This window comes from Mus musculus, chromosome 15, assembly GCF_000001635.26.
Source record: "Mus musculus strain C57BL/6J chromosome 15, GRCm38.p6 C57BL/6J".
Lineage (NCBI taxonomy): Eukaryota > Metazoa > Chordata > Mammalia > Rodentia > Muridae > Mus > Mus musculus.
In genome coordinates, this window is record NC_000081.6 from 82,298,609 (window position 1) to 82,326,052 (window position 27,444).

A 27,444-nucleotide genomic window follows, 5' to 3' on the forward strand; every position below is an offset into this window, starting at 1 on the left:
AGAGTGGAGAAAATGTAGACCCTCACCCTGAGTTGGTTTGGGGGTTAATCTGGACTAAGATTTTGGGTTAATGGCTACTTTTTAAACCACTAGCTCCTAGCAGGACCAAGGCTGGTTGTAGGCCTAACATGACAGAGGCTAGTCACCCATCCTTCAGACCCTCCCCGTTCTAGGGGTAAAGCCAGCTCCACGAACACGCCCCTTTTCCTCACCCAGGCTCTCCTCCTCTGACTTGTGACAGCTCCTCTTGTGACAGCTGCCCACTCAACTCCAGGGTTTCTGCGCCATAATCTCCGCCCTCTCCTCAGGGACCCGCCCACTGCCTTGCAGGCCCCGCCCCTTTCCATTTGAAGAGCTGGCGGCGGCGGAGGCGGCGGCGGGAGGAGACCTAGAGCAAGATGGCAGTGAACCAGAACCATACAGTGGACCGCCGTTGGGCCGCCATCCCTCATGGTGAAAGGTGCCTGAGGGGACTTTCAGGCTGCTGTCAAGGAGGGAGGAGATGCTCAGGGTAGATATGTGCGCTAGAAAGCCCTCTGCGAATCGAGGGCTTTCCCGCCCTTTCCTCGGAGCTCCGCCCCTGACGTTTGAACGCATGCGCCAGCGGCCAAGTCCAAGAGCCTGTGGCTAGGCGCGTGCGCGGGTGCGAGGGGCGCGGGCATCCTCAGAGGAAAGGCTTGAGCGAGGATTGTGTGAAGAGTGTGCCAGCCCTTGCATTGCTGGACAGCTTCCAGTGGCTGTGTGCGACTTTACGACTTTAAGAGGGTGACAGTCACCCTGAGGGCCCTGGGTGCGCCTCAGGCCACCAGGAACAAAGGGGTAGGCGAGTTGGAAGAAGGGCTAGGATGTGGAGTGTAGGTAACTAATCCAGAATTGTCACAAGCCTTCCTCCACCCACCCACCCCCGGAAGTGCCTTTTCTTGGTTGCTTCAACCTAGGATATTGTCACCTTTACTGAAAAGACTGGGAACAAAATTAGGGGGGACCGAGGAAGACATGGCATTTCCAGTCGCTCATGGTGCTGGGGCTTCTCTGTCAGGAGAAGCCCACCTCTAGGCAAACTTAGTGACTTTGACACATGTCCTTTAATCTACCCCTCACCCACTTTCCTTACCCTCTGTCTCCGCCTCTTCTGGATTCTGCCCTCGCTCTGCTGATTTCCTTTTATTTCTCACTTAGCTGTGAGACTCATTCAATGATGTGCTTAAATAGAACTCTTGAGGTCAGTTCGAGACCAGCCTGATCTACAAAGCGAGTTCCAGGACAGCCAGAGCTATATTGTAGAAAGACTCTGTCTCAAAGAAGAAAAGTCCCGGTTTTTTGTTCTTGTCGTTGTTCCTTTAAATTTTTAGAATCTGTGCTCTTGAATACGTACCGATCATTTTCACTGAATAGCTAAGCATAGCAAGGATTCTTTGTCTTGATAACTGCACTGTCTGCAGTGAGCCGTTTCCCTCATTTCACAGGTAGGCATATGAGAAATAATTTGCTCAAAATCATTTTCAGTGCCCATGGGAACGCCTGGACTTGGATTTGAAGTTATATGCTATGCATCAACTTCTCTTGCTGTTTTTTGTTTTGTTTTGTTTTGTTTTGGTTTTTGGTTTTTTGAGACAGGGTTTCTCTGTCTCTTCATCAAGGAACAATCAGTTCTCTACCTTTCTCAGATACAAACGACAGTAAGGAAAGAGTTTGAGAGGAGGAAAATTGATTCTATTTTTAGTTTTCTTTATAGTTATGAGACACATTTGGGAGTTCAGTTACAATTGTGGTAAGTTTGAATGTGATGAAACGAAGTCTTGCTGTTTATTTATTTGGCTAGGGCTGGCCCTGAACTTGTGATTCTGCCTTAGCCTCGCAGTGAATGTAGTACTTAGACAACGACAGCAAAATATCCCAGAACACCTTAGATTTGGGGTTGAACAAGTATTTAGTCACACTGAAACACCAACTGTTGGGAGTAATAATAACATAGATATTGACAAATGAGAAGCATCCCCAGTGTATTGATAAAAGAGGAAGTAAGTTACAAAGAGGTTGGTGGTGGTGGGGAAGCCTATATTTCAGTGATGAGCAATAATTTAGTGATTTTCGAGTTGGAGGTGAAGTGTCTTGTTTCTATCTTGCCTTAGCATGGACATGTTGAACATTTTCTTTCTTTCTTTCTTTCTTTCTTTCTTTCTTTCTTTCTTTCTTTCTTTCTTTCTTTCTTTCTTTCTTTCTTTCTTTCTTTCTGGTTTTTCGAGACAGGGTTTCTCTGTATAGCCCTGGCTGTCCTGGAACTCACTCTGTAGACCAAGCTGGCCTCAAACTCAGAAATCCGCCTGCCTCTGCCTCCCGAGTGCTGGGATTAAAGGCGTGCGCCACCACGCCCAGCTATGTTGAACATTTCTAATCTAAAAGCCCAAAATGCTCCATTGAAGCCAGGTGTGATGATTTGAGTCTACTGGGAATACAGATGCACCCTCCATACCTGGCTTGTAGAGAACTTGTCATCATGGCTGAGAGGTCATAAACGTATGGGCCTGGCTGTGTTGTAAAACTGGATGATGTCACAAACCAGGAGAAAAATTGATTCTCTGAATTCCAACCTTCAGTACTTTTTGCATTTTGGTATGCTTTCTCTGCGCTTTTTTTTAATGGAAACCTATGCTTGTTTCCCCCTTACCAACAGCTTTGTGTCTAATTTACATCTGCTAATATATTGGGATAGTTTCCAGTACCCATATCTATATTATTGCTGTCAATGACTGATACTCCATTGTGCATACACCTTTGCTTAATTCTCAGCGTGAACTATTCTGAGGCTCTCCCCTCATCTATAAGCATTGCTGTTTAGAATTAAAAAAAAAAAAAACTATGGGTCTGTGTGTGCTCATGCCACAGCACATATAAAAAGTCATAGGACCACCTGTGGGAGTCCTCTTACCTTCATATTATGTGCGTCCCAGGAATCAAACTCAGATCACCAGGCTCAGTGGCAAGTGTCTTTACAAAAGTAGCTATCTTGTCAGACCCTGTTTGAAAACTTTTGAAAATGTATCTTTACCCATCTATCAAAGTGTGTCTTTGAGGCTGGTATCACCTGGTTCTCTGCCTTACCTGTGATGCCAAGGATGCTGTGAGGGGCAAGGAGGAGCCAGGTTGAGCCTCTCTTTTGCTGTGGAAAAAAAAAAAACAAACCCAGTAATGACTTAGTTTCCAATAATAGCACAATGCATTCATCCTGCTTGCCTGGGTGTTTTTCATGTGCCGTAAATTGTGAAGGTCACCACATTGAAAGGCAAAGATACTAAGCATTGTGAAGGAGTTGCGTTTATCTGACTTTGGATAAAGTTACACCAGAGCAGTCGACAAGCTGCCATTTGGTGAAGTGCTAAAGGCAAGCATTGCTGTCCACAGAAGAAGAGTAGCTGAGTTCATCTGAGGGTGAAACTACCTTGACGATCAGTTAGGAGACTGCAAGAAGGGGACCCTCAAGATATTCTTGCCTAGGAATACACTTGGAACATTCCAGCCCCCAGAAAGAAATGAAAGCAGAGAAGTTTATATGTTCAGTCAGGCCAAGGCATCCCAACAGGCCAAAGCCAACGAAGATGATGAATGGACAACCAGGACTGAGGTCCCTCACTGTCAGATGCAAGATGCCCAAGGATAAAGGAAGAACTTTTAGGGACTGTGTTGCAATTATCTTAGTATCATTAAAATAAAGATCTTGAGGAGTTTGTACTCCAAATTACAAGTTTTGAGTACAAACTTTGTACTACAAAGTTCAGCTGAGCTGGAAACTAAAGATTACTTTAGTACCTGAGCATAAGACTACCTACTGCTGAGCCGGGCGTGGTGGCGAACACCTTTAATCCCAGCACTCGGGAGGCAGAGGCAGGTGGATTTCTGAGTTCGAGGCCAGCCTGGTCTACAAAGTGAGTTCCAGGACATCCGGGGCTACACAGAGAAACCCTGTCTCGAAAAACAAAAACAGCAACAAAAAAAGAATACCTACTGCCAAATAGTTTTTTAAATAATAAAATAGTTCATAGGAAAATATTTATTAGTTTTAGAGTTATGTTTCTATCTTGTCTTCATCCAGCAGAGGTTGCACATCTCTGACCTGAAAATCCAAAATCTAAAAATGCTCCATCGAATTCCGGTGTGGTAGGGTTGGAGAGATGGCTCATCTATTAAGAGCATATCCTGTTTTGTTCTAGGACCCATGGTCAGGTCCTGTTGTGTCCGGCCAGCATTTTGGAAACCTGGAAGAGAAGAGGGGCTAGGTGGCGAGAGAAAAGAATGTAGCCAAGACAGTTACTCTGATCAAGGCTCAAATTTTATTGTTGCGACACTAGTTATGAAGGAAGGGGGAGGGGACCCGATTCCCGCCGAATAATCTCTGGTCCAGTAGAAAGGTGCACGTGTGTGGCTCCGCAGGTTCCAGCAGTGGGCGTGGCAGAACGAATGAGCAGGAAGCTCCACCCCTGAGCAAGCAGGTTTCAGGCTAGGGGAGGGGAGACTACAAGGTCCCAGAACCTGTGGTGAGTGGCACACACATGCCTGTCAGTCCAGCTTTAGAGGGAAATGGCTTCCTCTGGCCTCCAAGGGTACCTACAAACTCACATATACTACCCTCACCCACAGAGGCCATACACATAATTAAAAAAAACATTCCAGGTGTGATGGTACTTTCTGAAGGTGAAATCACCTTGACAATTCCACCACTCAGGTTGCTGCAAGAGGACTGCAAGTTCTAGGCCAGCCTGGGTTATATAGCAAGACCCTATCTCAAAAACAAAAGAACCCTTGAGTGCCACCAAAAATCTCGTCTGGAAAATTCCATCCCATGACACTTTGTTTTATGCATAACATTGCTTAAAACATTATACACAGTTACCTTCAGGTTATATGTGTAGGATATATATGAAACAGTTGAATGTCATTTGGACTTGGGTCTCACCCCCCCAAATTTCTTGTATACGCAAGCATTCCAAAGTCTAAAACTGTTCAGATCCTAAATATTTCAGTAAGAGATACTCAAGTTATAGTAAAAATCAGGATTCAAGTAATGAATCTTGAATTAATTTTAATAAAAGTAGGAAAATAATACCACACTAGCTATCACACTGTTATTGTTATCCTGTTATAAAAGCTTTATTCCTGCCTGGTTGGTTTTTGTGAGAATTTTGCTTTTTATTTTGTGGTTTGAGTGAAAATGGTCCCCCTAGGCTCAGAAAGTGGGCACTATTAGGAGATGTGGCCTTGTTGAAGAAAGTGTGTCACAGGGGTTGGGCTTTGGGGTTTCAAGTGCTCAAGTCAGGCCCAGTCTCTCTCTCTTCCTGCTGCCTGCCAATCTAGATGTAAAGCTCTCAGCTCCTTCTCTAGCACCAAGTCTGTCTGTGAGCTGCCATGCTTCCCACCTTAATGATAACAGACTAAACCTCTGAACTGTAAGCAGCCCCAATTAAATGTTTTCCTTTATAAGAGTTACCGCCGTCATAGCATTTCTTCACAGCAATCACACCCTTAGACATTTTTATTTATTTTATTTTAATTTTATTGTTTGGGTGTTTTGCTAGCATGTATGTTGTGTACCATGTGTGTAATGCCCGTGGAGGCCAGAAGATGATGTAGGAACCATAGTTACAGGTGATTGTGAGGCACCACGCAGGTGCTGGGAATTGAACCTGAGTGCTCTCCAAGAGCAGTCAGTGCTCTTAACAAGTGAGCCATCTCTGCAGCCCTGCTGTTTGTTTTGAGTCAGGCTGTCACTCCAGAGTCCAGCAGAGGCCAGGATGTAAGCCTTGAATTCTATGTATGTGTGTGGAGGGTGTGTGTGCTGTGAGTGTTTGAATTCTATGTATATGTGTGGAGGGTGTGTGCTGTGAGTGTTGTGGATGCGCATGTGCCTGTGCGTATGAAGAATGCGATTGTGAGGTGTGCATTTGTCCTATATAGCTCTGCTCACTCCCAAAACTTTACTGTCAGAAGTTACAGTTTCATATATTATCACTATCACTATAAGTGTATAATTATTGTCTTAAACAGACCCTTCTGCTATATCACTCTAGCTAGCACCTCTTCCTCAGTCCACGCTGAAAAATCTAGAGCTTGCTGTTTCTTTTTGCCGGTCCAGTGAGTTTCCCAAGCTCAGATCCCAGACAACTTCCCAACTTGGTCTCGCTACTCTTCCTAACTCGACTCTTGCTGTGGCTTGGTTCACCCGCATCCCTAATCTTCTCCCAAGCAGGCAATCTGCTTTCCATGTTCTGCTTCTCCATCTCTGTTAATGCCGTTGATGCCCTGTCTGGATTGTCCCTGTAGCCTTACCTCTGCCTATTTCAACACTATCTATGTCTTAAGACTCAGCTCCAGCCACATCCTTTCCATGGGATCTTTCACAATCATTTCCACCAGAAATAATCCCTCCTGTTAAATGCCTGGGACATTTTTGTGCCATTTATGTGACACATGTCTTCTATTTCCTGCATGATGCTCTGTTCATGTTTCCTTTCCTTTCCTTTTCTTTCTTTCTTTCTTTTCTTTTCATTTTTTCTTTTTAAATACATGTTTAGTGCCTTACCCTTTGGCAGAGCCACAGCAGTGAAGCAGCCTGTTGTTGCTGCTTCTAATAAGCATCAGGGAAGCACTGAACAAATAAACTAAAATAAATAAATAAATAAATAAATAAAATAAAGAGAAAAGAAAAAGAAAAAAAAAAAAACTGGAAAGCTAGATTCCAGGAGTGAGAAGAGCATGAATCCAGTTGTCCCCATTCGGAGAGAAGCTGGACTACTGTGCCAGGGTGTGCGAGCACCCGCCTGCCTTGCCTTCTTTACCAGCTAAACATTCTGAGAGCCCAGTTCTTCCCAGTTCTTCCCCCAAGAAATTTAAGAATTAGTGACAGACATGGAGAATAGGAATACGTTTGAAAAGACAAAGAAAATTCCATGATAAAACGGGAGATCTGTCTCTCGCTGTCTGAGTGCTGGGCTTAAAGGTGTGCACCACCACCGCCCAGCTCACTTTATGTACATCTTAACGCGTGCTGTCTGCCTTGCCTTCCTGCAGTCTCTTGAAGAAATGTTCAGAAGTGGACCTCTCCTTCCCCCAGTCACCGCCAGGCTCCAACCTCTTTAGTGGTACAAAGAGGGGGGCTCTGTTTCTCACCTCATACCGGGTAATTTACGCTTTCCTTTTGTTTGGCTGATTAGTTTACATTTGTTTGTTCCTAATGTTTTTTTTTTTTTTTAAGTTAAACATTGGGTTTGAAGGTGTTTTAAAACATTTTTACTTTGAGACTTCCATTTTGAAGAAGGATGGAAGAAAAGAGATGATGTTTCTCAATTAGGCCATAGTGCCCAAGTGACCTTGACCTTGCTTTTACAAGTCCATCCATGGACAAATTCTGTATTCCTTTCCCAAAGTTTCCTTCCTCGTTCAGGTGATTTTTGTGACTTCGCGTGCAGACAACGATCCCATGTTTTCTTTTACGATGCCATTTCATCTAATGAATAACTGCACTGTTGAACAACCAATCTTTGGTGCAAACTACATTAAAGGGACAATTCAGGCAGCTCCAGACGGTAAGTTTTTTTTCCTCTTATAAGTGCCTCTCCGACACCCCTGAAAAGATGCTCGAAAGCTTAAGATTAAGACTTGTTTCATGTTAGAATTCAAACAGAAGCTGACCCGCCTGTTTGAGAGTGTGCTTCTCGGGTAAACATTTGTTGTTTCTTCCTCCAGGTGGCTGGGAAGGTTCTGCTACTTTTAAAATAGTCTTCCGGAAAGGAGGTGCTATCGACTTTGCCCAGTTGATGGCCAAAGCTGCCTCTGCGGGTGAGTGATAAAACCAGTAAAACCTTTAGGGGTTAAGGAGTTGAAACAGGACTACTACTCAGCAGAGAGTGGCTAGCCCACCCAGTGTCAGGCATTTGGCATTTCTATATGAATTAATTCAATAAGCATGTTTGAGTTTACCTGTTGTCTTAGTGAGGGTTTCTATTCCTGCACAAACATCATGACCAAGAAGCAAGTTGGGGAGGAAAGGGTTTATTCAGCTTACACTTCCACACTGCTGTTCATCACCAAAGGAAGTCAGGACTGGAACTCAAGCAGGGCAGGAAGCAGGAGCTGATGCAGAGGCCATGGAGGGATGTTTCTTACTGGCTTGCTTCCTCTGGCTTGCTCAGCTTGCTTTCTTATAGAACCCAAGATTACCAGCTCAGGGATGGCACCACCCTCAAGGGGCCTTTCCCCCTTGATCACTAATTGAGAAAATACCTCACAGCTGGATCTCATGGAGGCATTTCCTCAAGGGAGGCTCCTTTCTCTGTGATAACTCCAGCTTGTGTCAAGTTGACACACAAAAGCGTCCAGTACACCTATTGTGTGTCAAATCCCACACTGTGTGCTTATGAACCTCACAATGTCCTGGAAGAGCTGGGAGCCTGTGGTCAGACATCTACATGACTAACCTAAAACTGCTGGTCTTTTGTGCCACATCCTGCACACCTGGATACCTGACTGGAGCAGCTTGGGAATGAAGAACAAACACATCGGTGTACAGGATAGCTGGGTAGGGTGTGTTTTCCCAGTGGGATGGAGCAGCACCGTGAGCAGCCCAGAAAGTTGAGTGTTGCTAGGAACAGCACAAGCAGAAAGGTCAGGTATTCTCAGTAGAGGACTGTGTGTGAGCAGTCTCAGGCTGGGAACAGCCAGGGCTTTCTAGAAGCTCTGTCAATATTTGTACATGGATTACAGGAAGGCTTTGCCGACTCCCTGAGCCTGGCCTGGGGAGGGCTTTGCCATCTGCATTTTGATCTCTTCACCTGAGTTTTGCTTCTCTTGTTTGCTCTTACCATCCATAAGAGGGGACTAGGGATAACTACTGTCCTACCCCCCCCCCCCCCCCCCGACCTCACGGCTTTCTATGACTGATAAAGTACTCTTCCAACTTGGCTTCTCAGCATGCCACCCATGCTCTTCGACAATCCAATCAAACGGTGCTTTGCACCTTATCCGCTCTTCTCTGGGTTGTCATTTTGTTCTGGCAGGAAAGTCTCTTTCCCTTTCTTTTTTCTTTCTTTCTTTCTTTCTTTCTTTTCTTTTTTTTTTTTTTTTTTTTTTTGCTGTCCACCTCTAACTCCAATCTAGATGCTAAAAAACACAGTCCAGTGGAGAGGGACATTCGCAGACACATACATCTTTGCTTTAACAGACACACGAACATGGTGCTGCAGATAAAGTGGAAGAAGGGTATAATGTGTCTAAGTTCCTGTAGTGGGTGAACTGTGATGCTGTGTATCATGGTCAAGACCCATAATCAGTGTAAGTCTGAGCAGAAATGAGTTCAACATAAAGACAAGCAATTCAGCTGGCACTTTTAAATGTCTAAGTCCTTTACCACGGCTAGTTTGCTGCTCATAAAACCTCATGATAAAGATACTAATATTGGGCTGGAGAGATGGCTCAGTGGTTATGAGCACTGACTGTTCTTCCAAAGGTTCTGAGTTCAATTCCCAGCAACCACATGGTGACTCTCAACCATCTGTAATGGGATCCAATGCTCTCTCTGGTGTATCTGAAGACAGCTACAGTCTACTCACATACATAAAAATAAATAAAGTAAATAAATCTTTTAAAAAAAGATTATAATATTGTGCTCACCTGATAGATGGGAGAACAAGTTACAGGATTGGTTATGTAGGGTTGTTAAGTCCTAAATAACCACAGGCAATGAGACGAAGTTGCTACTCTGAAGCAGTGTGCGCTTTAAGGAAAGGATCACGTGTATTTCTTAACCTGGCACTACAAGATTGTGTATTGTTGCCTCACATGTAAGGAGCACAGTCAATTCATAGCAGATGTATCCCTGATTTAAAAGAATGAAGAGTTCTTACCTTGCCAAATTGTCTTTTCAGCTGCCCAAGGAGTTCCACTACGAGTTGCAAGCTTCTGGATGGGCCCTCTAGGAATTTATGTCATCACTGGGGACAGGAACATGTATGCCCCACAGGCATACCAAGGTGAGGTGTGGGAAGAGATGGCTCTAGGAAGTGGAAGAGTCTGGCAGAGCCTGGAAGACAGTTCACCCCAACCTCACTTCAGGGCTTGGGGCTTTCATGGCTTTGCTTCCTGGTTGAAGCCCAGTAGAGAGTAAGCAAGTGCCTGGACTTGCGTTTCAGGTTTCATTCTGCCGGCTTGCCTGTAAGTCTGTACAGTGTTTGAAATGGGGCTGGCCTGGAGTTCGCCGTACAGCTTCAGCCCACTGAGCGCAGAAGTTTTGTGTGCACCTTGCAGATTTACTTTGATCGTGGTGTGTAAGGGCACCGAAGCCACCCAGTTAGTGAGGAGATCACTTCCCGCTGAGAGCCTGCACAGAGAACAGCTCTGCCCACCTCATCTATGTTAAACTTTCATGGCCATCAAGCCTGCCAAGCCGCCCAGCCACACCCTGAGCTTCACCACCTGTGCCTTCTCACATCTACCATGCCTAAGATGGAGAAGTTGCAGGCTTCCGTGAAGACCTGGCTTGCTCAGTAGTATATGAGCGAGGCACCATTCCATTTATTTACAATATTTTTTAGATAAATGTTATTAATATGCTAAAGTAATATCTCATTTTGAAGTCCAAGATTAAAAAACTGTATACAGACCCAGCTACATATTGACCACAGGCACCCATGTCCCAGGAGCTTCTCACTACACTGCAGATGCCTGTCAGCCGTTGTCAGCACCTGAAGGCTGACTTGAAACCAAAGGAGACTGTAGGGTCTCTAGGATTAGCCATAGGATTAGCCATGCACAGCGACAAGAACATGAAGTAAAGGTAATGTCAAGAGAGCCTTAATGGAGGCTGGAGAGAGGGTTCAGTTGTTAATGGTACTTGCTGCTCATCCAAGGGATTGAAGTTCACTTCCCAGCACCCACCTTGAGTGGTTGGCAACTACCTGGAACCAGCCCCAGGGCATCTGATGCCCTCTTCAGACTGGCATACTCATGGGACACATGCACACACACACACACACACACGCATAAGTAAAAATAAAATGTAGGGTGTGGTGGCACACACTTTTAGTCCCAGTACTCAAACTTCAGAGGCAGAGGCAGGTGGATCTCTTTCTTTGGTTCAAGGCCAGTCTGGTCTATGTAGTGAGTTTCAGGACAGCTGGGACAACAGAGAGAGAGAGAGAGAGAGAGAGAGAGAGAGAGAGAGAGAGAGAGAGAGAGAGAGAGAGAGAAAGAGACCCATAATAATAAAAATACTTTATTTTTTAAAGAAAGAGCTTTTGATGTCAGACCCAAATGGCACTTTTGGGTACAGAAAAATGTTGATTCTTTCCCAGGGTTCCCATCTCTCTGTGTTAGATTTCTACCACTGAGATAATTATTAAAAGAAAAGGTTTTCTTATTGTTTTGAGATAGGTCTCATGTAGCTCAGGCTGATGTCCACCTTGTTGTGTAGTTGGGGAAGTCCTTTAACTTGATCCTCCTGCCTCTACCTCCCAAGTGCTGGGATTACAGGTGTCCAGTACCATACCTAGTTTTAAGGACAAGGTCTCCCACTGTGGATTAGTCTGGCCTGGAATTTATTCTGTAAGCCACCTTGGCCTTGAACTGAGCCCTTGCCTCAGTCTTACCTGGTGCTAGGGTTATGAGTGTGAGCTTGTTGTTTGTTTGTTTGTTTTGTTGTTGTTTTGCCTTTTCTGTGCATGCTGTAGCGTTCATGTGGAGGTCAGAGGACAGCCTGTGGGAGTCAGCTCTCTCCTTCCAGTATGTGGTTCCCAGGGATTGAACGTGGGTTATCAGGCCTTTATCTACTGAGCCATCTTGCTGACCCTTTGTTTTTGTGGTTTGTTGGATTTCTGTTGTTGCTGTTATTTTCTTTCTAAGACAGGATCTCACCGTATAGCCCAGGCTGACGTGGAACTTATTATATAGACCAAGGTGGCTTCAAATGTAAAGATTTGCCTGCTTATGCCTCCAGATTAAAGATGTGTGCCACAGTTCCCAGTTGCTTTTGCCCTTCAGTTAAGCATCTATTTGACCCTCACCCAGTATTGAGATTATAGGGATACAAAACCATACCTGGACGTCTGTGGCTTTTTAGTGAATGCAAGTCATGACGTATTAAGACTGTGCGTTTTTAGTGTGAGGTTTTGCTCTAATCTGGGTAGGAGTGAGACTCTTCAGTCCTGCTCTGGTTGTAGGGGCCAGGGGCTTTAGTTTCTTCTTGCTGCTCTTTCCCCCCTCTGTTATCTTTGCCATTTCATAGTAAATACAACATGCCTCCACATTCCCCCCCCCCCCTGTACCCATTGTTACACGGAAGCCCAGTTTCTGACCTTTATATTCACTGTCTCTCCATGTTTTGTGGTGGTAGCTTGCTTTTGGGTCTTAAGTCACTGATGGATTTTCAGATCATCTCTCTCTTTTTTAATTGTTATATGGGGATGGCAGGGATGGTTTCCAAGCTCCCGCAGCCCCAGCCCCAGCCCCCAGGGTTTCTCTGTGTAGCCCTGGCTGTCCAGTACTTGTTCTGTAGACCAGGCTGGCCTCGAACTCAGAGATCTGTTTGCCTCTGCCTCCCAAGTGCTGGGATTAAAGGCGTACAACACTACCAGCTGGCTGGTTTCAGGCTCTTAACCTGTTCTAGCCCAGACACTGGACATGTGAGACTATTTTGATTTTATGTCCTTCTGTTCATCTGGCTTGTTGACTTAAAAGGCAAGTGTGTGTCCTGACTGTGAGCATCAGGCATCATTCTTTTTTTTTTTTAAATATGTTTTTATTATTTGTCTTAGTGAGAGTTTCCATTGCTGTAAAGAGAAACCATGACTGAGGCGACTCTTATAAGGACAACATTTAATCGGGGCTGGCTTACAGGTTCAGAGGTTCAGTCCATTATCATTAAGGTGGGAACATGGCAGCATCCAGGCAGGCATGGAGCAGGAGGAGCTGAGACTTCTACATCTTGTTTTGAAGGCAAACAGAAGACTGGCTCCCATGTTGCTAGGATGAGCATCTCAAAGCCCGCCCTCCCAGTGACACACTTGCTTCCACAAGACCACACCTCATACTTAGTGTCACTCCCTGTGCCAAGCATATTTAAGCCACCACATTATTTTAAATTATAATATAATTATGTCAGTTCTCCCTTCCCTTTTCTTCCTTCAAACCCTCCCATTCATTCTCTCTTTCTCTCTCTCATACACACACACACACACACACACATACACACACTGCTTTATTTCAAATTCATGGCCTCTTTTTCTTTAGTTGTAGTTGCGTGTGCATATATTCCTAAATATATAAATAAAATCTGTTCAGTGTATATAATATCACTTATATGTAAATGTTTTCAGGGCTGACTGTCTGGTATTCGATAATCAATTTGTGTGGCCTTTTCTGGGGAAGACGATTTCTTCCACTCTCAGTATTCCTTTGATGCCTGGGTTTTTTTTTTTTTTTGCATTGGGCTGAGGCTTTCCCTCTTGCAGAGTACCATGTCTATTGGTGTCTTCTTCCTTCAAGTCATGTTTAAGCAGCTGTGCTGGTAAGACTTGATGAGTTAGCTTCCCTGACAGTTTTAGGGGACAACACTGGAGGAGAGGTAGTCATCAGTGTCACCCTGCTGCACACCCTGTGACTTACAACACCAGTGTACCCACAAGATACCCTAATACAGCAGCGCTACAGACCTTACGGAAGTAACCAGACAAGTTCCACTGGACTGAAGGCCCACTGCATTAAGGAGCCCATACCTGACATTGCTAAAGCGGCCAAGAACCTGAGACTAGATAGATCATGAGCCCAGGGGAAGAACTAATACTGTTATTCGGCTAAAGGAACAGAGCAATAAAACATTTCCAGTGACATACGATAAACCCATTGATTGGTGTGTCAGTCAGTCCTCATCAGAGAAGCTTCTTATGACAGGGGATGGTAATTAACACAGGGACCCACAACTAGACAAATGCAGAGAGAGAGCGAGAGAGAGAGAGAGAGAGAGAGAGAGAGAGAGACCAACCGACCGACCTCAGGGCACTCAGTCCTAAATGGGATATTTTCATCAATCCTATCTTTTCCATTGTCATGAAAGCACACCACGATCAAGGCAATTTATCAAAGCATATGTTTGAAGGCTTTCTTACTGATAGCTCCAAAGAATGAGTCTATGATTGTCATGGTGAGGAACATGGTGGCAGGCAGGCTGGAATGGCGCTGGAGCAGTCATCGAGCTTTTATATCTTATAAAGAAAGCAGACAAAGTGAAGCCTGGACTTGATATGGGCAGCCACCCCAGTGAACACCTCCTTCAACAAGGCCACACCTCCTAACCCTTCCTCAATAGTTTACCATCTGGGAACCAAATATTCAGATACATGAGTATCCGGGTACCATTCTCATTTAAACCACAATAAAACCCTTCCCTAAAGGCCCAGGGATCTGCGGAGAAGAAGAGGCAGAAAGATTCTAAGAGCCAGAGGTGATGGAGGACTCCAAGGAAACAATGTCTTCTAGACAAAATAGGACTGATGTATATAACGATACAAGGTCAAAACAGACAAAAATCCCCTGATCTAGGAGGGCAAGTGGACACAAAGTAGCTATTTGTAACTGCTACCTTCTGGGAAAGGGAAAATTAGTTTCGCCAATGGAGTGTCACTGGGTGTAGCAACTCCACTCCCGGGGGAGGGGAGATTGGAAGACTGGGAGGATTTGGGGGAGAAGAACTGGAGTTATAAATGGTTGTGCCATGTGGGAACTGGTAATCAAACCGGAGTCATCTGAGAGCAGCCATTGCTACTGAGCCATGTCTCCAGAACCACCCATCCTCTAAAATGACCTTGCCCATTCTAGTTTACAAGTTATCTCCTCATTGAGGGCGTTTCTCTTTTCATAACCACAACAAACATTACCAAATAAACTATGTATCTGCACAACTCTAAGTAATGACCAATGTAATGGCCAATGGAAGGCTATTTCCAGTTAATTCAGATCACCTCACCAAAAGAAACGCCATCTTTCTCTCCCTGGTAATGGCTAAAGATCAGGTTTTTAGCATGGCTCAATTCTCATGTGTGTTTTTCTTGACCTTATTTTTTTGTATTCTTCAGTTATCCTTTGTTCACAGGGTAACAATTTTTTTCCTTCTTTTTGCCATTTTCAGTTGCCTATGGAGCCCCACCTGCGGGATATGGGGCCTCACCCGTGGGATACGGAGTCCCATCTGCAGGGTATGGAGCCCCACCTGCGGGGTACGGAGCCCCGCCAGTGGGTTATGTAGCCCCATCTCCCGGATACGATGTCCTGCCTCCTGGATACGGAGCTGTGAGATATGGCTCCCCTCCTCCTCTATATGTAGCTACCCCAATGGGCTATGGAGTTCCACCTCCTGGATATGGACCTCCACCTGTGAGATACGGATCCCCACCTCCTGGATATGAAGCCCCCACTATGGAGTATGGAGCCCAACCTCCCAGATACGGAACTACACCTATGGGATCCGGTTCCCCACCTCCCAGATATGAAGCCCCGCCTATGGGGTATGGAACTCCTCCTTCAGGGCGTGAGTCCATACCTCCTGGATCAAGGGCCACGTCTGTAGCACAGGAAGCTCCACCTGCTGGGTCTGAAGCAGGCCATCCCATGTCTGTGGCAGTCCAGAATCCTGAATTCCAGGCATCTTTTCCCTCTACCTCGTCCTCACAAGTCCACTCTCCCCGCTCTAAGATGTAAACCTTGAAGTTTCACCAAGCAAAACAGCACCCTAATGTTGAAGTCAAGATAACCCGGAACACTTAGGTATCTGATCACAGACCTGTTCTAGGTAGTTTGTTTCCCTCCTTGGGAGTTTAGTCACAGGGTGGAACCAAATCTTATCTCCATGTCTTGCTTGTAGAAGCAGTGTGAATTCTTGGTTAGCTGGATAAAGAAGGGACAGCGTCAGAGGGTTAAATCCCCTAATGTCTTGCTTGACATAGGATGCATTTTAAAGCATACCTTGCTGTGAGTTTGCAAAAAGCCTCCTGCCTTATTCTCATCTGTGTTCAAAGTTGCTATACTACTCTACTTGGTAGTTACAAAGATCTGTTAAAATGTCATGTTGAGAGCTGGGCCTGGCAGTCCGGGCCTGGAACCCCAGCAGCCAGAGAGGCAGAAGGATAGCAAGCTCAAGGCTTGCCTACACTGTAGAGTCCAAGTCAGTCTAGGCAGCTTAGAGAGATCCTGTCTCAAAAACTATGAAAGGGGGGCCAGGGACAGAGCTCAGTTGTTGTGTGCTTGCCGCCTATGCTGATGGTTGTAGGTTTAACCCCCACTGATTAATTAAAAATTCAGGTGACAGGCCTGAGTGCACACACCTGAAAACCCAAAGTAACTTGAGAGGCGGAAGCAGGAGGCTCAGAAGTTTAAGGTCATCTCTGGCTATGTTGGGAGTTAACTGTCAGCCTGGGCAACATTAGAACTGTCTTGAAAGGAAAAGCCAAACTGCATTATATTGAACACATCTGTTTCATACAGTGTTATTTACATTAAAGACTAGGACAACCTTAATTTCCAGTGGGAGATCATATAGATTACAGCGTATACATACAAGAAATATGCAGTTGTGGGAAGTGTAGAGAAGGCAGCCTCTGAAAAGACAAAGCAGTAAGGGGTTAAAAACAAAACCCAGGTACTAGGATAGTAGTAGTTTCCAGCATGTGCAGGAACAGTCTGGTCAGAATATGTGAAGCGCTGCAAGAGAGAAGTGGGGTCAGCGAGCTGCTCCATTGCTCACGCGCCTGTGAGAGGCCTAAGGGCTTGATGTTGCTCACCAGCACTTACAAGAAGCCAGACCTGGCTGCGCACACCTGTAATCCCTGTTCTGTGGGTGGGAATCAGTGATTCCTACTAGCTAGTCAGCCCGAATCAGTGAGCCCTAGATAGGAGGGAGACCTTGTTTCAGATAGGGTGGAGAACAACTGAGGAATGCACCCGACCTTGGCCTCTGACCTCTCCAAGCCCATGCACGCACAGGCATGCACACCTACATTTGCACACCTACGCATGCATACACATTTTTAACATTAAAAAGGAAAGAAATAGAAATGTACATGTGAAAAAAATATATGCATTGCCAATTAACAACGGAGGCAGTAACATTCATGGCACGGTACTTAAAGGGGTGCTAACTCCAATAGTGCTGGGGAACTTTGACATTTCCAGATACTGAATGGCTTTGCTCCCGAACTGCTGAGGATTGAGCCTAGGGTGTACACGCACTGGCCACACGCTACCACTGAGCTGTCTTCTCCGCCCCTATTACAATTTTTGCTGTAGCAGTTTCGAATCTCAGTGTCCCTCCACTGAAGGATATTGGCACGTGCCCACAGAGGTGCATATGGGGAAGGGTCTGTTGCATTCTTTGTTTCCAGTAGCACAGAAATAGAAATCACTTACATGGTGGTTAGTGTCTCCTGTCAGCTTGGCCGGCTTGAGGAGCACTTGGGCATAGTGGAACACTCCTCTGGGTGTGCCTGTGAGGCTGTTTCTAGAGGTTTAAGTGTGAAAACTCACTCTGAATGCATCTAGGCAGCACTGTCCCATGTGCCAGGGCCCCGTGTGGAATAAAAAGGGAACCAAGGGTCTTACACGCGTTCTCGCGACCGGCCAGGAAAGACGCAGCAAACCGGAATCTTCTGCGGCAAAACTTTATTGCTTACATCTTCAGGAGCAAGAGTGCAAGAGTGCAAGAGCTCTATTGCTTACATCTTTAGGAGCCAGAGCGCAAGAGAGCAAGAGAGAGAGCAAGAGAGAGAATGGCGAAACCCCGTCCCCTTTAAGGAGAATTATCCTCCGCCTAGGACGTGTCACTCCCTGATTGGCTGCAGCCCATCGGCCGAGTTGTCGTCACGGGGAAGGCAGAGCACATGGAGTGGAGAACTACCCTTGGCACATGCGCAGATTATTTGTTTACCACTTAGAACACAGCTGTCAGCGCCATCTTATAATGGCGAATGTGAGGGCGGCTCCTCACACAAGGGGAAAGGGCAGGTGGGCGGTCTTACCCCTTTGATTGCTTCCCGATCAGTGCTGTGGACCCAGACTCTCCTACCACATGTCTCCCACATAAGGATGGGCTGTGAGCCCCAAACATCCTTTCTCCCAGAAGTTGTCTTTTGTAGATTATTTGGCCACAGGAGTGACAAAAATAATTAAGACGCATGCTCATTGATATGAAACCTAGAAACTGGTACACCCATGCTGCCTATGCCCGCTATTTCTAAGACTTATTAAATGAGAAAAACATGTTGTGGGAGGTGTGTTATATAGTCTTCACCCCATCAGAACAAAACCCTTCTATCGAGTATTTGTAGCAAATATATCTTAAACTGTGAACAGTGGTACACACCTGCAATCCCAACATTCGGTGACTGAGGTAGAATTGCAAATTCAAGGTCTGTGTGGGTTACACCGAAACTTTATCTTAAGAAGACAAATGTATTTACATGTAATAAAGATTTTGTAACATGCCGTGCATGGTCAGTAATTTCACATGATTCCACACAATTTCAACTAAAATTAATATAAGGAGGGTATAGAAGTAGCTATTAGTCAAATTTTAAGGTTTTGGTTTGTGTGTGTGTGTGTGTGTATGAATATATGAGTGTGTATGAATATATATATACACACACACACACACATATATGAATGTATGAGTATATGTATGTGTGTGTGTGTGTGTGTAGACTTGGTGTCTCTGGAGGCAAAAGGACAGATGATCACCTGAAACTGGAGTTACAGGTTCATTCTTTGTATGCCTTGATTCTTTTTTTTTTTTTTTCTTTTTTCTCTTTTTCTGTGAAGAGTGTTTACCCTGTTGGAAGCATGTGACTTTGATTTTATAGGAGTTGACAGTTAAGAGAGTGAACTTTTAAAATGTTGGGACTTTTTTTTTTTTTTTGAGATGTTTTCTTCTGTATGTAACCATAGTTGCCTTGGAACTTGCTCTGCAGGCCAGGCTGGCCTCTGTCTCCCAAGTATTGGAATTAAAGGTATGTGCTACCACTGCCTTACTTGACTCTGGGAATTTTTTTTTAAGATTTATTTATTTATTATATATAAGTTACGCTGTAGCTGTCTTCAGACACTCCAGGAGATGGAGTCAGATATTGTTACAGATGGTTGTGAGCCACCATGTGGTTGCTGGGAATTGAACTCAGGACCTTTGGAAGAGCAGTCGGTGCTCTTAACCGCTGAGCCATTACTCCAGCCCCGTCTCTGGGAACTTTTAAAGTTGAACTGATTCATGCTGGCCCTTGGGAGGCAGAGGCAGGCATATCTCTATGAGTTTGTGCTGAGTCCTGCCTGGCCATGGCAGGAATGGTGTGATGTGGTAACCAACTCTGGAAAAGAGCCAGCAGAGCGCGTGCCTGCACCATGTATATATTACTTCATGTTCCTCCTTCAGAAAATGTTCTCCCTGCCAAGGTTATTGGGAAATGTAACTCCCACGAAGTTAATAACTCCATGATCATCAGAGAGAGAACAAGTCTGAGAGGCGAGGGTGTGACTAATGTCTCAGCAAAATGGTAGAATGCTCTGATCTTCAGGACAGCCCTTAAAGCTATGGGAATGAACACTGAAAACATGAGCTCAAAAATATATAATTTCTCAACCATGCAAAATATAAGGATGCAATATGAATTGTATAAGGAGCTTCACAGATCTAAAAGGACAGAGGCAGCTGCACTATGAGTCAGCTTGCCAGAAAAAAGCAGGCGGATTCCTGAGTTCAAGGTTAGCCTGGGACAGAGAGAGTCTTATAGTCCCGGCTCAGGATGGTAGGAATGGTTATTACAGGACAGATCCTATCCAGCTATCTTACTGTCTGCTTGATCTTGCTGTCTCTAAGAATCAAGGGGCTGAAGTCTTGGGTTACAGATTCATGAGATAATCAAAAAGGAATCTGGGGCCAGGCAGTGGTGGCGCACGCCTTTAATCCCAGCACTCGGGAGGCAGAGGCAGGTGGATTTCCGAGTTTGAGGCTAGCCTGGTCTACAAAGTGAGTTCCAGGACAGCCAGGGCTACACAGAGAAACCCTGTCTCGAAAAACCAAACCAAAAAACCAAAAATCCAAAAAAAAAAAACCCCCAAAAACCAAAATGGAACCTGGGGTAATGACTGAATTGATATGTAAATAAAAGACTGGGTTTTTTTTTACAGAGCTGAGCTGAGTTTTTAAATATTTATTTATTACATGTAAACATACTGTAGCTGTCTCCCGACACACCACAAGAGGGAGTCAGATCTCATTACGGATGGTTGTGAGCCACCATGTGGTTGTTGGGATTTGAACTCAGGACCTTCAGAAGAGCAGTCAGTGCTCTTAACCACTGAGCCATCTCTCTAGCCCCCTGAGCTGAGTTTTTATAATAGCAAGAGAAATCTATCTCGAGCAGAACACACACACACACACACACACACACACACACACACACACACACACACACACAGAATGAGAGAGAGAGAGAGGAGAGAGAGGGAGAGAGAGGAGGAGAGAGAGAAAACACAATCTGGAAAGCTGTCTTGAACAGGACATAGGCTGTTAACTTGTAATCCACAATTTGACTTCTGATTTTTTTGTTTTACCACTCCCAGACACCTCTTCCTCAGTACCCATGTTCAGTTCCACATGGCAGCTGTGATGGTTTATATATGCTCGGCTCAGGGAGTGGCTCTATTAGGAGGAAGTATGACTTTGTTGGAGTAGGTGTGTCACTGTGGGCATGGGCTTTAAGACCCTCATCCTAGCTTCCTGGAAGCCAGTCTTCCACTAGCATCCTTCAGATGAAGATGTAGAACTCTCAGCTCCTCCTGCACCATGCCTGCCTGGATGCTGCCATGTTCCCACCTTGATGATAATGGACTGAATCTCTGAACCTGTAAGCCAGCCCCAACTAAATGTTTTCATAAGACTTACCTTGGTCATGGAGTCTGTTTACAGCAGTAAAACCCTAACTAAGACAGCAGCTTATAACTGTCAATGTAACTCTAGTTCCAGAGGATCTTTCTCTCTCTTTCTCTCTCACACACAGGGACAGAGAAACAGAGACAGAGATTCATGCAAAACAATGCATATAATAAATAAACAAGTAAACTACTTCCTGGGGTTGGACAGATGGCTCAGTGGCTAAGAGCACTAGCTGCTCCTGCAGATAACCTGGCTGGCTCCCAACACATAGTGGTTCACAGCCATCGGAAACAGCAGTTCCAGGGAATCTGACCCCAGTATTCATTTACTCTGTTTAGACAAATCCAGTAAGGATTTAGCTGGGCCTCCTGCATGGGTCCTGTAGCAGCCCACTATACTTGAGACACTTCCTGTGTTATCAGACTCCTCTCCTCTTCCTGTTTCTTTCTTACCTCCCATGCAGAAGTTATGGTCCACTCATTCACACATGCCCAGCAGCCTGCCAGACAGAGTCTTCCATTGTCAAATGTCCCGAGAAATCCAGGGGAGGACATACAGGTTGTATAGCTGGTGGGATTCCAATTCATAGGTTGACATACACAAGCAATAGTCTATGTCTTTGTTTCTTTAAATTTCATTATGTTGCTAAGGCTCCACCCAATCAACTGTCTAGTTGATGTGTTTTCCCCAGCTTGGGCAAAAGTATCTAACTGTCAGATTGCTACTCTTTGGTCTTACAGTCCCCTCAAGTCTAAGCACTTGGGACCCTAGGACCTTGGGGAAGCTTTAAACCGCTATGTCAGAGATTCAACCTTATGCAAGTACAGTGCCCTATAGCCTACTCAGGAGACCTAAGGTTTTCTCCCCAAATGCCCAGATCCCCGTCTCTCAGCTGCTGTGGACCTGCATCCTCCCCATCTCCTGAGTACACCCTGGGTATAAGCTTAGGATCTGAGTCTCACAGAACATAAGGGTGGGCCTTTGCCTTCACATTGACTTGTCTCTCCTTGGTCAGCACACCAAAGGACAGCGTTTAGTTTGGGGCTGGCTTACAGTTCAGAGGTTCAGTCCATTATGGGCATGCCAGGAAATATTGTGGCATGCAGGCAGACATGGTGCTGAAGAGGATGCTGAGAGTTCTACATCTTGATCAGCAGGAAGCAGAAGGAAAGGGTGTCACAGTGGGTGTAGCTTGGGCATAGGAGATCTCAAAGCCCACCTCTATTGTAATGAATTTCCTCCAAGGCCACACCTAATAGTGTCATTCCCTGTGGCCTGAACACTCACACACAGGAGTCTATGGGGGCCATTCCTAGTCAAACCACCCACACTATCCATCCTGGTCTCTTCACTTGTAATCTCTCTGTTTTTGAGTCCACTGTAGCTGTCTTCAGACTCACCAGAAGAGGGCATCAGATCTCATTACAGATGGTTGTGAGCCACCATGTGGTTGCTGGGAATTGAACTCAGGACCTGTGGAAGAGCAACCACTCATCTTAACCTCTGAGCCATCTCTCCAGCCCTGCAACCTGTTTCTTGAGCCAATGTTTGTTGCCACTGGTGCCCTAGGCCCAGTCTGTTCTCCAGATCCATATGAGAGGCAGGCTTTCTGACATGCTAGTCTTTTTTTTTTTTTAATTAATTTATTTTTTACACTCCATCCATCCACCCTCCAACTGCTCCACATCCCACACATCCTCCCCACTCCCCTATCTCCAAGTGGATGCCCCCACCCCACCCCACCTCACATGACCTCTAAACTCCCTGGGGCCTCCAGTCTCTTGAGGGTTAGGTGCAACATCTCTGAATGAACACAGACCCGGAAGTCCCCTACTGTATGTGTGTTGGGGACCTCATATCAGCTGGTGTATGCTGTCTGTTTGGTGGTTCAGTGTTTGAGAGACCTGGGGAGGGGGTCTAGATTAATTGAGACTGCTGGTCCTCCTACATGATCACCCTCCTCCTCAGCTTCTTTCAGCTTTCCCTAATTCAAAAACAGGAGTCAGTTGCTTCTGTCCATTGGTTGAGTGCAGTCCACAGAACTCAAAAAGGTCAACAAGCTGAAGTGCCCAGGTGAGGATGCCTCAGTCCCACTTGGGAGAGAGAAGTAAGCAATCACAGGTGGGGAGGGAGGGAGGGACTTGGGGGAGAAAGTAGAAGGGAGGAGGAGTGGGGGGAAGAGGGGAACCTGATCTGGTATTGGGTGAGGGAAAAGGACTGAAGCCCTGAGGGCCAGCAGAAAGAATGCAAACAGGCAACCTCAGAAAATAGGAGGTTGATGGGACCCTCCAGAATGCACCAGAGACCTGGGAGGTGAGAGACTCTCAGGACTCAAAAGGGAGGGACCTTAAATGAAATGCTCGACAGTAGGAAGAAGGAACTTATAGAGCCCACCTCCAGCAGGAAGACAGGACATCAAGTGAGGGATTGGGTTGCCATCCCACAGTCACATCTCTGACTCATAATTGTTCCTGTCTGAAAGAACTGCGGGGATGGAAATGGAGAGGATCCTGAGGAAAAGAAGGTCCAGCGACAGGCCCAAAGTGGGATCCAGCTCAAGGGGAGGTCCCAAGACCTGACACTATTACTGAGGCTATGGAGCACTCACAAAAAGGGACCTATCATGACTGCCCTCCGAAAGAGCCAACAAGCAGCTGAAAGAGTCAGATGCAGATATTTACTCCCAACCAATGGACATGCTAGTCTTAAAAAAATTAAAGTCTAAGCATCTCTTTTGGGAATGCTGGCAGCTGTTAGAAAATTCCCCAAATAATCTGGGCAGGCGCAGCGATGCACAGCATTGGGGGAAATTGTCCTTTCCTCCTGTGATGTGGATCCCATTACGCTCTGAGCCATCTTGCCGGCATTTGAGCGGCTAAGGCAGAAGGTCTCAGCTGGAGGACAGTCTGAGCTGTACAGTGAAACCCTGTTACCAAAAAAAAAAAAAAAAAAAAAAAAAAAAAAGCATCAAACGACCAACAATAGTCTAATCTTCAAAATACAATAAAGAGTGAGTCCCAGTTCACCGCATTGACTTCCCCACTGCTCCCACGTACTGTTGAGCAGACATCACGGATGACCTTAGGCAGTATAAACAGGTTGCTTCTGGCTGGGGAGCTGCATGACTTGGGGAAAAGGCTGCAGGGAGACTGTAAACTCCCATTTGCACCTTTTCAATTTTGTCCTGTGTTCATGTAAAACCTATTTTTAAAATGAATAATTTAAAAGATGAGTGGACAACTTGCCTCGTTCTACTTTGCTTCCAAACGGTACAGTGGCTTCCCGCAGTCTTGGGGTAAAGGCTAGCCTTCTGGCTCTTGTGTATACAAGGACCTTGTTACTGTTTGGGTTCTATCTGCCCTACACTGACCCCCCCAGCTGTGCCATCCAGCTGTGCTGAACACTGCCGACACTGAACTGAGCCAGCTTTGCCTCTGTGTCTTCCCATTCATTCCAGTCATCTTTCAAAACAGCCCAGAAGTTCTCCGAAGAGTGTGCTCTGAGCCCTACCTCTAGGCTAATTACCTTCTGCTGAGCTTGTGGGGTGCCCTTTGTTCCAGCAAAGGGCTGGTCAGTCCTGTAGGGACTGTGTAGGTATGTATCTTGTCTCCCCTGCAACCCGTGGGTTCCTGGAGAACAGAAACCATGTCTCATTGCTGGGGCTGGCCATAGAGTGGGCCACTAGGAATTTGCTGAGGGGAAAAAGAGCACACTGTGTTTAACTGTACCATGCACGCACACACGCACGCACACACACATGCACCCATGCATGCATGTGCACTGTTGACTTCTAGCCACCGAATGAAGATTATAATTTGTAGAGTCAGTTTTGTTCAGCAGACTGTTTGATATTTGGGGGAGCACCGGGACATTCAGTGTTGAAGGCTGGGCTTTGTTTCACCTCCTCTCATGTCACAGCAGTGGCTCAGGGGGTTCTGGATGGCCCAAACTGGCAAGTTCTATGGTCCCACAGGACTCTGTGTTCAAAGGCTTTTGAATATGCTCACTGCCATAATTGGTTGTCAGGCAGCATGCCAACTTAACCCTATAGCGAGCCCATGAGATACACGCTGTTCATCGCTTCATCTTACAGCTAAGCATAATAAAGGACCTCAGAAAAGCAAAGACTCGACAACCATTCAGAGGTGGAGGTGGCCAGGTGTGGCAGTGAACACCTTTAAATCTAGAGGTACGAGGCTCTCCATGAGTTCAAGGCCAGCCTGGTCAGCTATGACTGCGTAGAATCAGAGCTGCCTGGCCCTGTCCTCTGGAAAGAGACTGTGGTCACGAAGTTTTCCTGTCAGGAATCCACCAACCATCTTGTGAAAGCCCATACCAAAGTCTCTGTGTGGAGGATCCTGGCTCCAGCTGTGGCTGCCACATAGAATTATGTTTTTAATTGAATTTTTGGGAATTTCACATCATCTACCCCAATCCTACTCATTTTCCAGTCTTTCCATGTCTGCCCTCCACCCTTGTAAACCCCCACCCCCCAAAAAAAAGTAAATAAGAAATTAAAATAAAAGCCAACTTGCCCACCCCTCTGGGTGAGGAGCTGCTCTTTTATGAACTAGTGTTATCTCACACCTGTCACAGCTGTCTTGTCTCCAGTTCCGCCATGTGTGTGTTGCCCGCTCCTCCTTCTTTCCCACCTCGGCATCACGTGTTTGTTTGCTGTAGTGGCACTGGGAGCTGTGGTGTGTCCTACAGGATACCTTGCCCAAGTAGCTTTGCTTGCAGATGTTTACTGTAATGAGTTGTTGGTACAGTTCAAAGCCTCTGGCTTCTTCTACACCATCAACACTGGACCCTTACTGAGACTCCTCTCAGCTCTCCTGCTGTTGCCCCAGGCATGAAGATCCTGTGGTTAGGATTCCTCCCGTGCCCACACTCTCCCCGTACCCCTGACACTGCAGTCATTGTTGTGTGGCTCAGTGGTTAAAAGCACCGGCTGCTCTTCCAGAGGCTGCAGGTTTCATCCCAGCACCCACATGGCTGCTAACTGACTATAACTGCAGTTCCAGAGAATCTGACTTCCTCCATCTGCCCTCCGCAGGCACCAGACCACACACGGTGCATGGACGGACATACATATAAGCAAAACACTAATGCACATAAAAAAAAAAAAAAAACCAAGTCGATCTTAAAAGGGACTATTTTTTGTTTCACATGTAGGAGTGTTTGGGGCAAGCTGTCAGCTGTGGAGTCACCCTTCCAGCCCAGCATGGTGCAGTCATCTCTCTCATCTACTTTACCTTTGTCTACTCTTTAACAAAAGTGAGCCTGTGGGTTTACCTGGACATTTCACACCCTGTTTATTTTAAACCTCATCACATCTGTGGGTCCTGAGGCAAACTTGATAACTAGTTATTTTCTACTCTGAATTTGTTTGGGTGGAAAGGTAGCTAGCCTTGCAGGGTTGGGGAGGGGGGAATGGGACTGCCAGCCAGGGTTTTCTGTTTAGCTCCAGTCAAATCAAGCTTACTTAAGATACCTTTATTTTGAAAATTAACCCTCAGATTTTATTTCTCACAATTCACATACTCAAAATGGTTTACCTAGTGTTCCTTCTCAATGCATGCACTGGGTGTAAACTGACGGTTTGGGCATGATTGTTCCATCATATAGTATGGTTTAAGGGAAGTTTTTAATTTATTTTACTTTATTTTTGTTGTAAATATGAAGGAGAGAAGAGCCCTCTGGCATCTGGAAGAGTTCAGACCAGAAAAAGAAAGTAGTAGAAAGATTGTGGGTACAAAAGAGAAAGGTCAAAATAGCAGGGTTATAAAGAGAAATAAGTAGCTTGAGGGAGGGAGTAGCCCATGAGCTGGAAAAGTTTAGGGGAGGGGAGGGCCAAGATGTCAGCATGGGCTTTGTGATGCTAGCACATGCTTTGGAAAACTGAGAGGAACCACAGAGGGCCATTTGTCCCTTCTGCCAGTGGTAAGGGAAATGGCTCCTTTGGTAGAGGGAACTGGCAGAAGCCACAAGGCTACATACATCCTGCCTTTGTCCAATCAGAAGCAAGCATGCATCCTGACACACTTGCTGCCTGCACATATTCTGCTTACGTGTGATCAAGCACATGCTGCCCAATAGGGCAACAGAGCTTGTTCACAGAAGCAAAAAATGGTGGCCTGTCATCTCACCTAACAACTGCTCCCAGCATTCCAGGAAGTTTTCTGTCCTTGGGCAAGCGGTGCTTACAGGTTGGAGGCATTTGTCTTTTATAGATCTAAGTAATTGAAGTAATAGTCACGCAGTCTTTTGAAAGGGTGACACTGTAGCGAATACCGGAAAGGCAAGGAAGGTGAAGAAGCTGGCCCTGCAGACTTCTGGAGAGAGTTGTTCTCCGAGATCAACAGCTGGCTCAGGGCAACAGCGATCGCAGTAGAAGGTGGCTTAAATCTTAGGGACCTGTATTACATCTAAAACCCCAAATATTGGTGTGTGTGTGGGGGGGTATGAGCACAATCCTGTCTCTCAAGGAA

The 27,444-nt window shown here is 45.7% G+C and overlaps 1 protein-coding gene across 2 annotated transcripts; it reads left to right on the forward strand.

Annotated features, from left to right (window-relative positions):
- The first annotated feature begins 316 nt into the window (after nt 1–316).
- On the forward strand, nt 317–16,039 carry Wbp2nl (WBP2 N-terminal like). Of its 2 annotated transcripts, none has more exons than XM_017316772.2 (6): nt 317–511; nt 7,063–7,171; nt 7,436–7,577; nt 7,738–7,830; nt 9,915–10,019; nt 15,167–16,039. In XM_017316772.2, exons 1-6 carry the CDS (start codon nt 399–401, stop codon nt 15,733–15,735), a joined length of 1,131 nt encoding a protein of 376 aa, XP_017172261.1. In that variant the 5' UTR covers nt 317–398; the 3' UTR covers nt 15,736–16,039. The 2 variants fall into 2 exon arrangements, with proteins under 2 accessions (XP_017172261.1, NP_083342.1); NM_029066.1 differs by having other exon boundaries at nt 376–460; nt 15,167–15,950.
- Nucleotides 16,040–27,444: the final 11,405 nt, after the last annotated feature.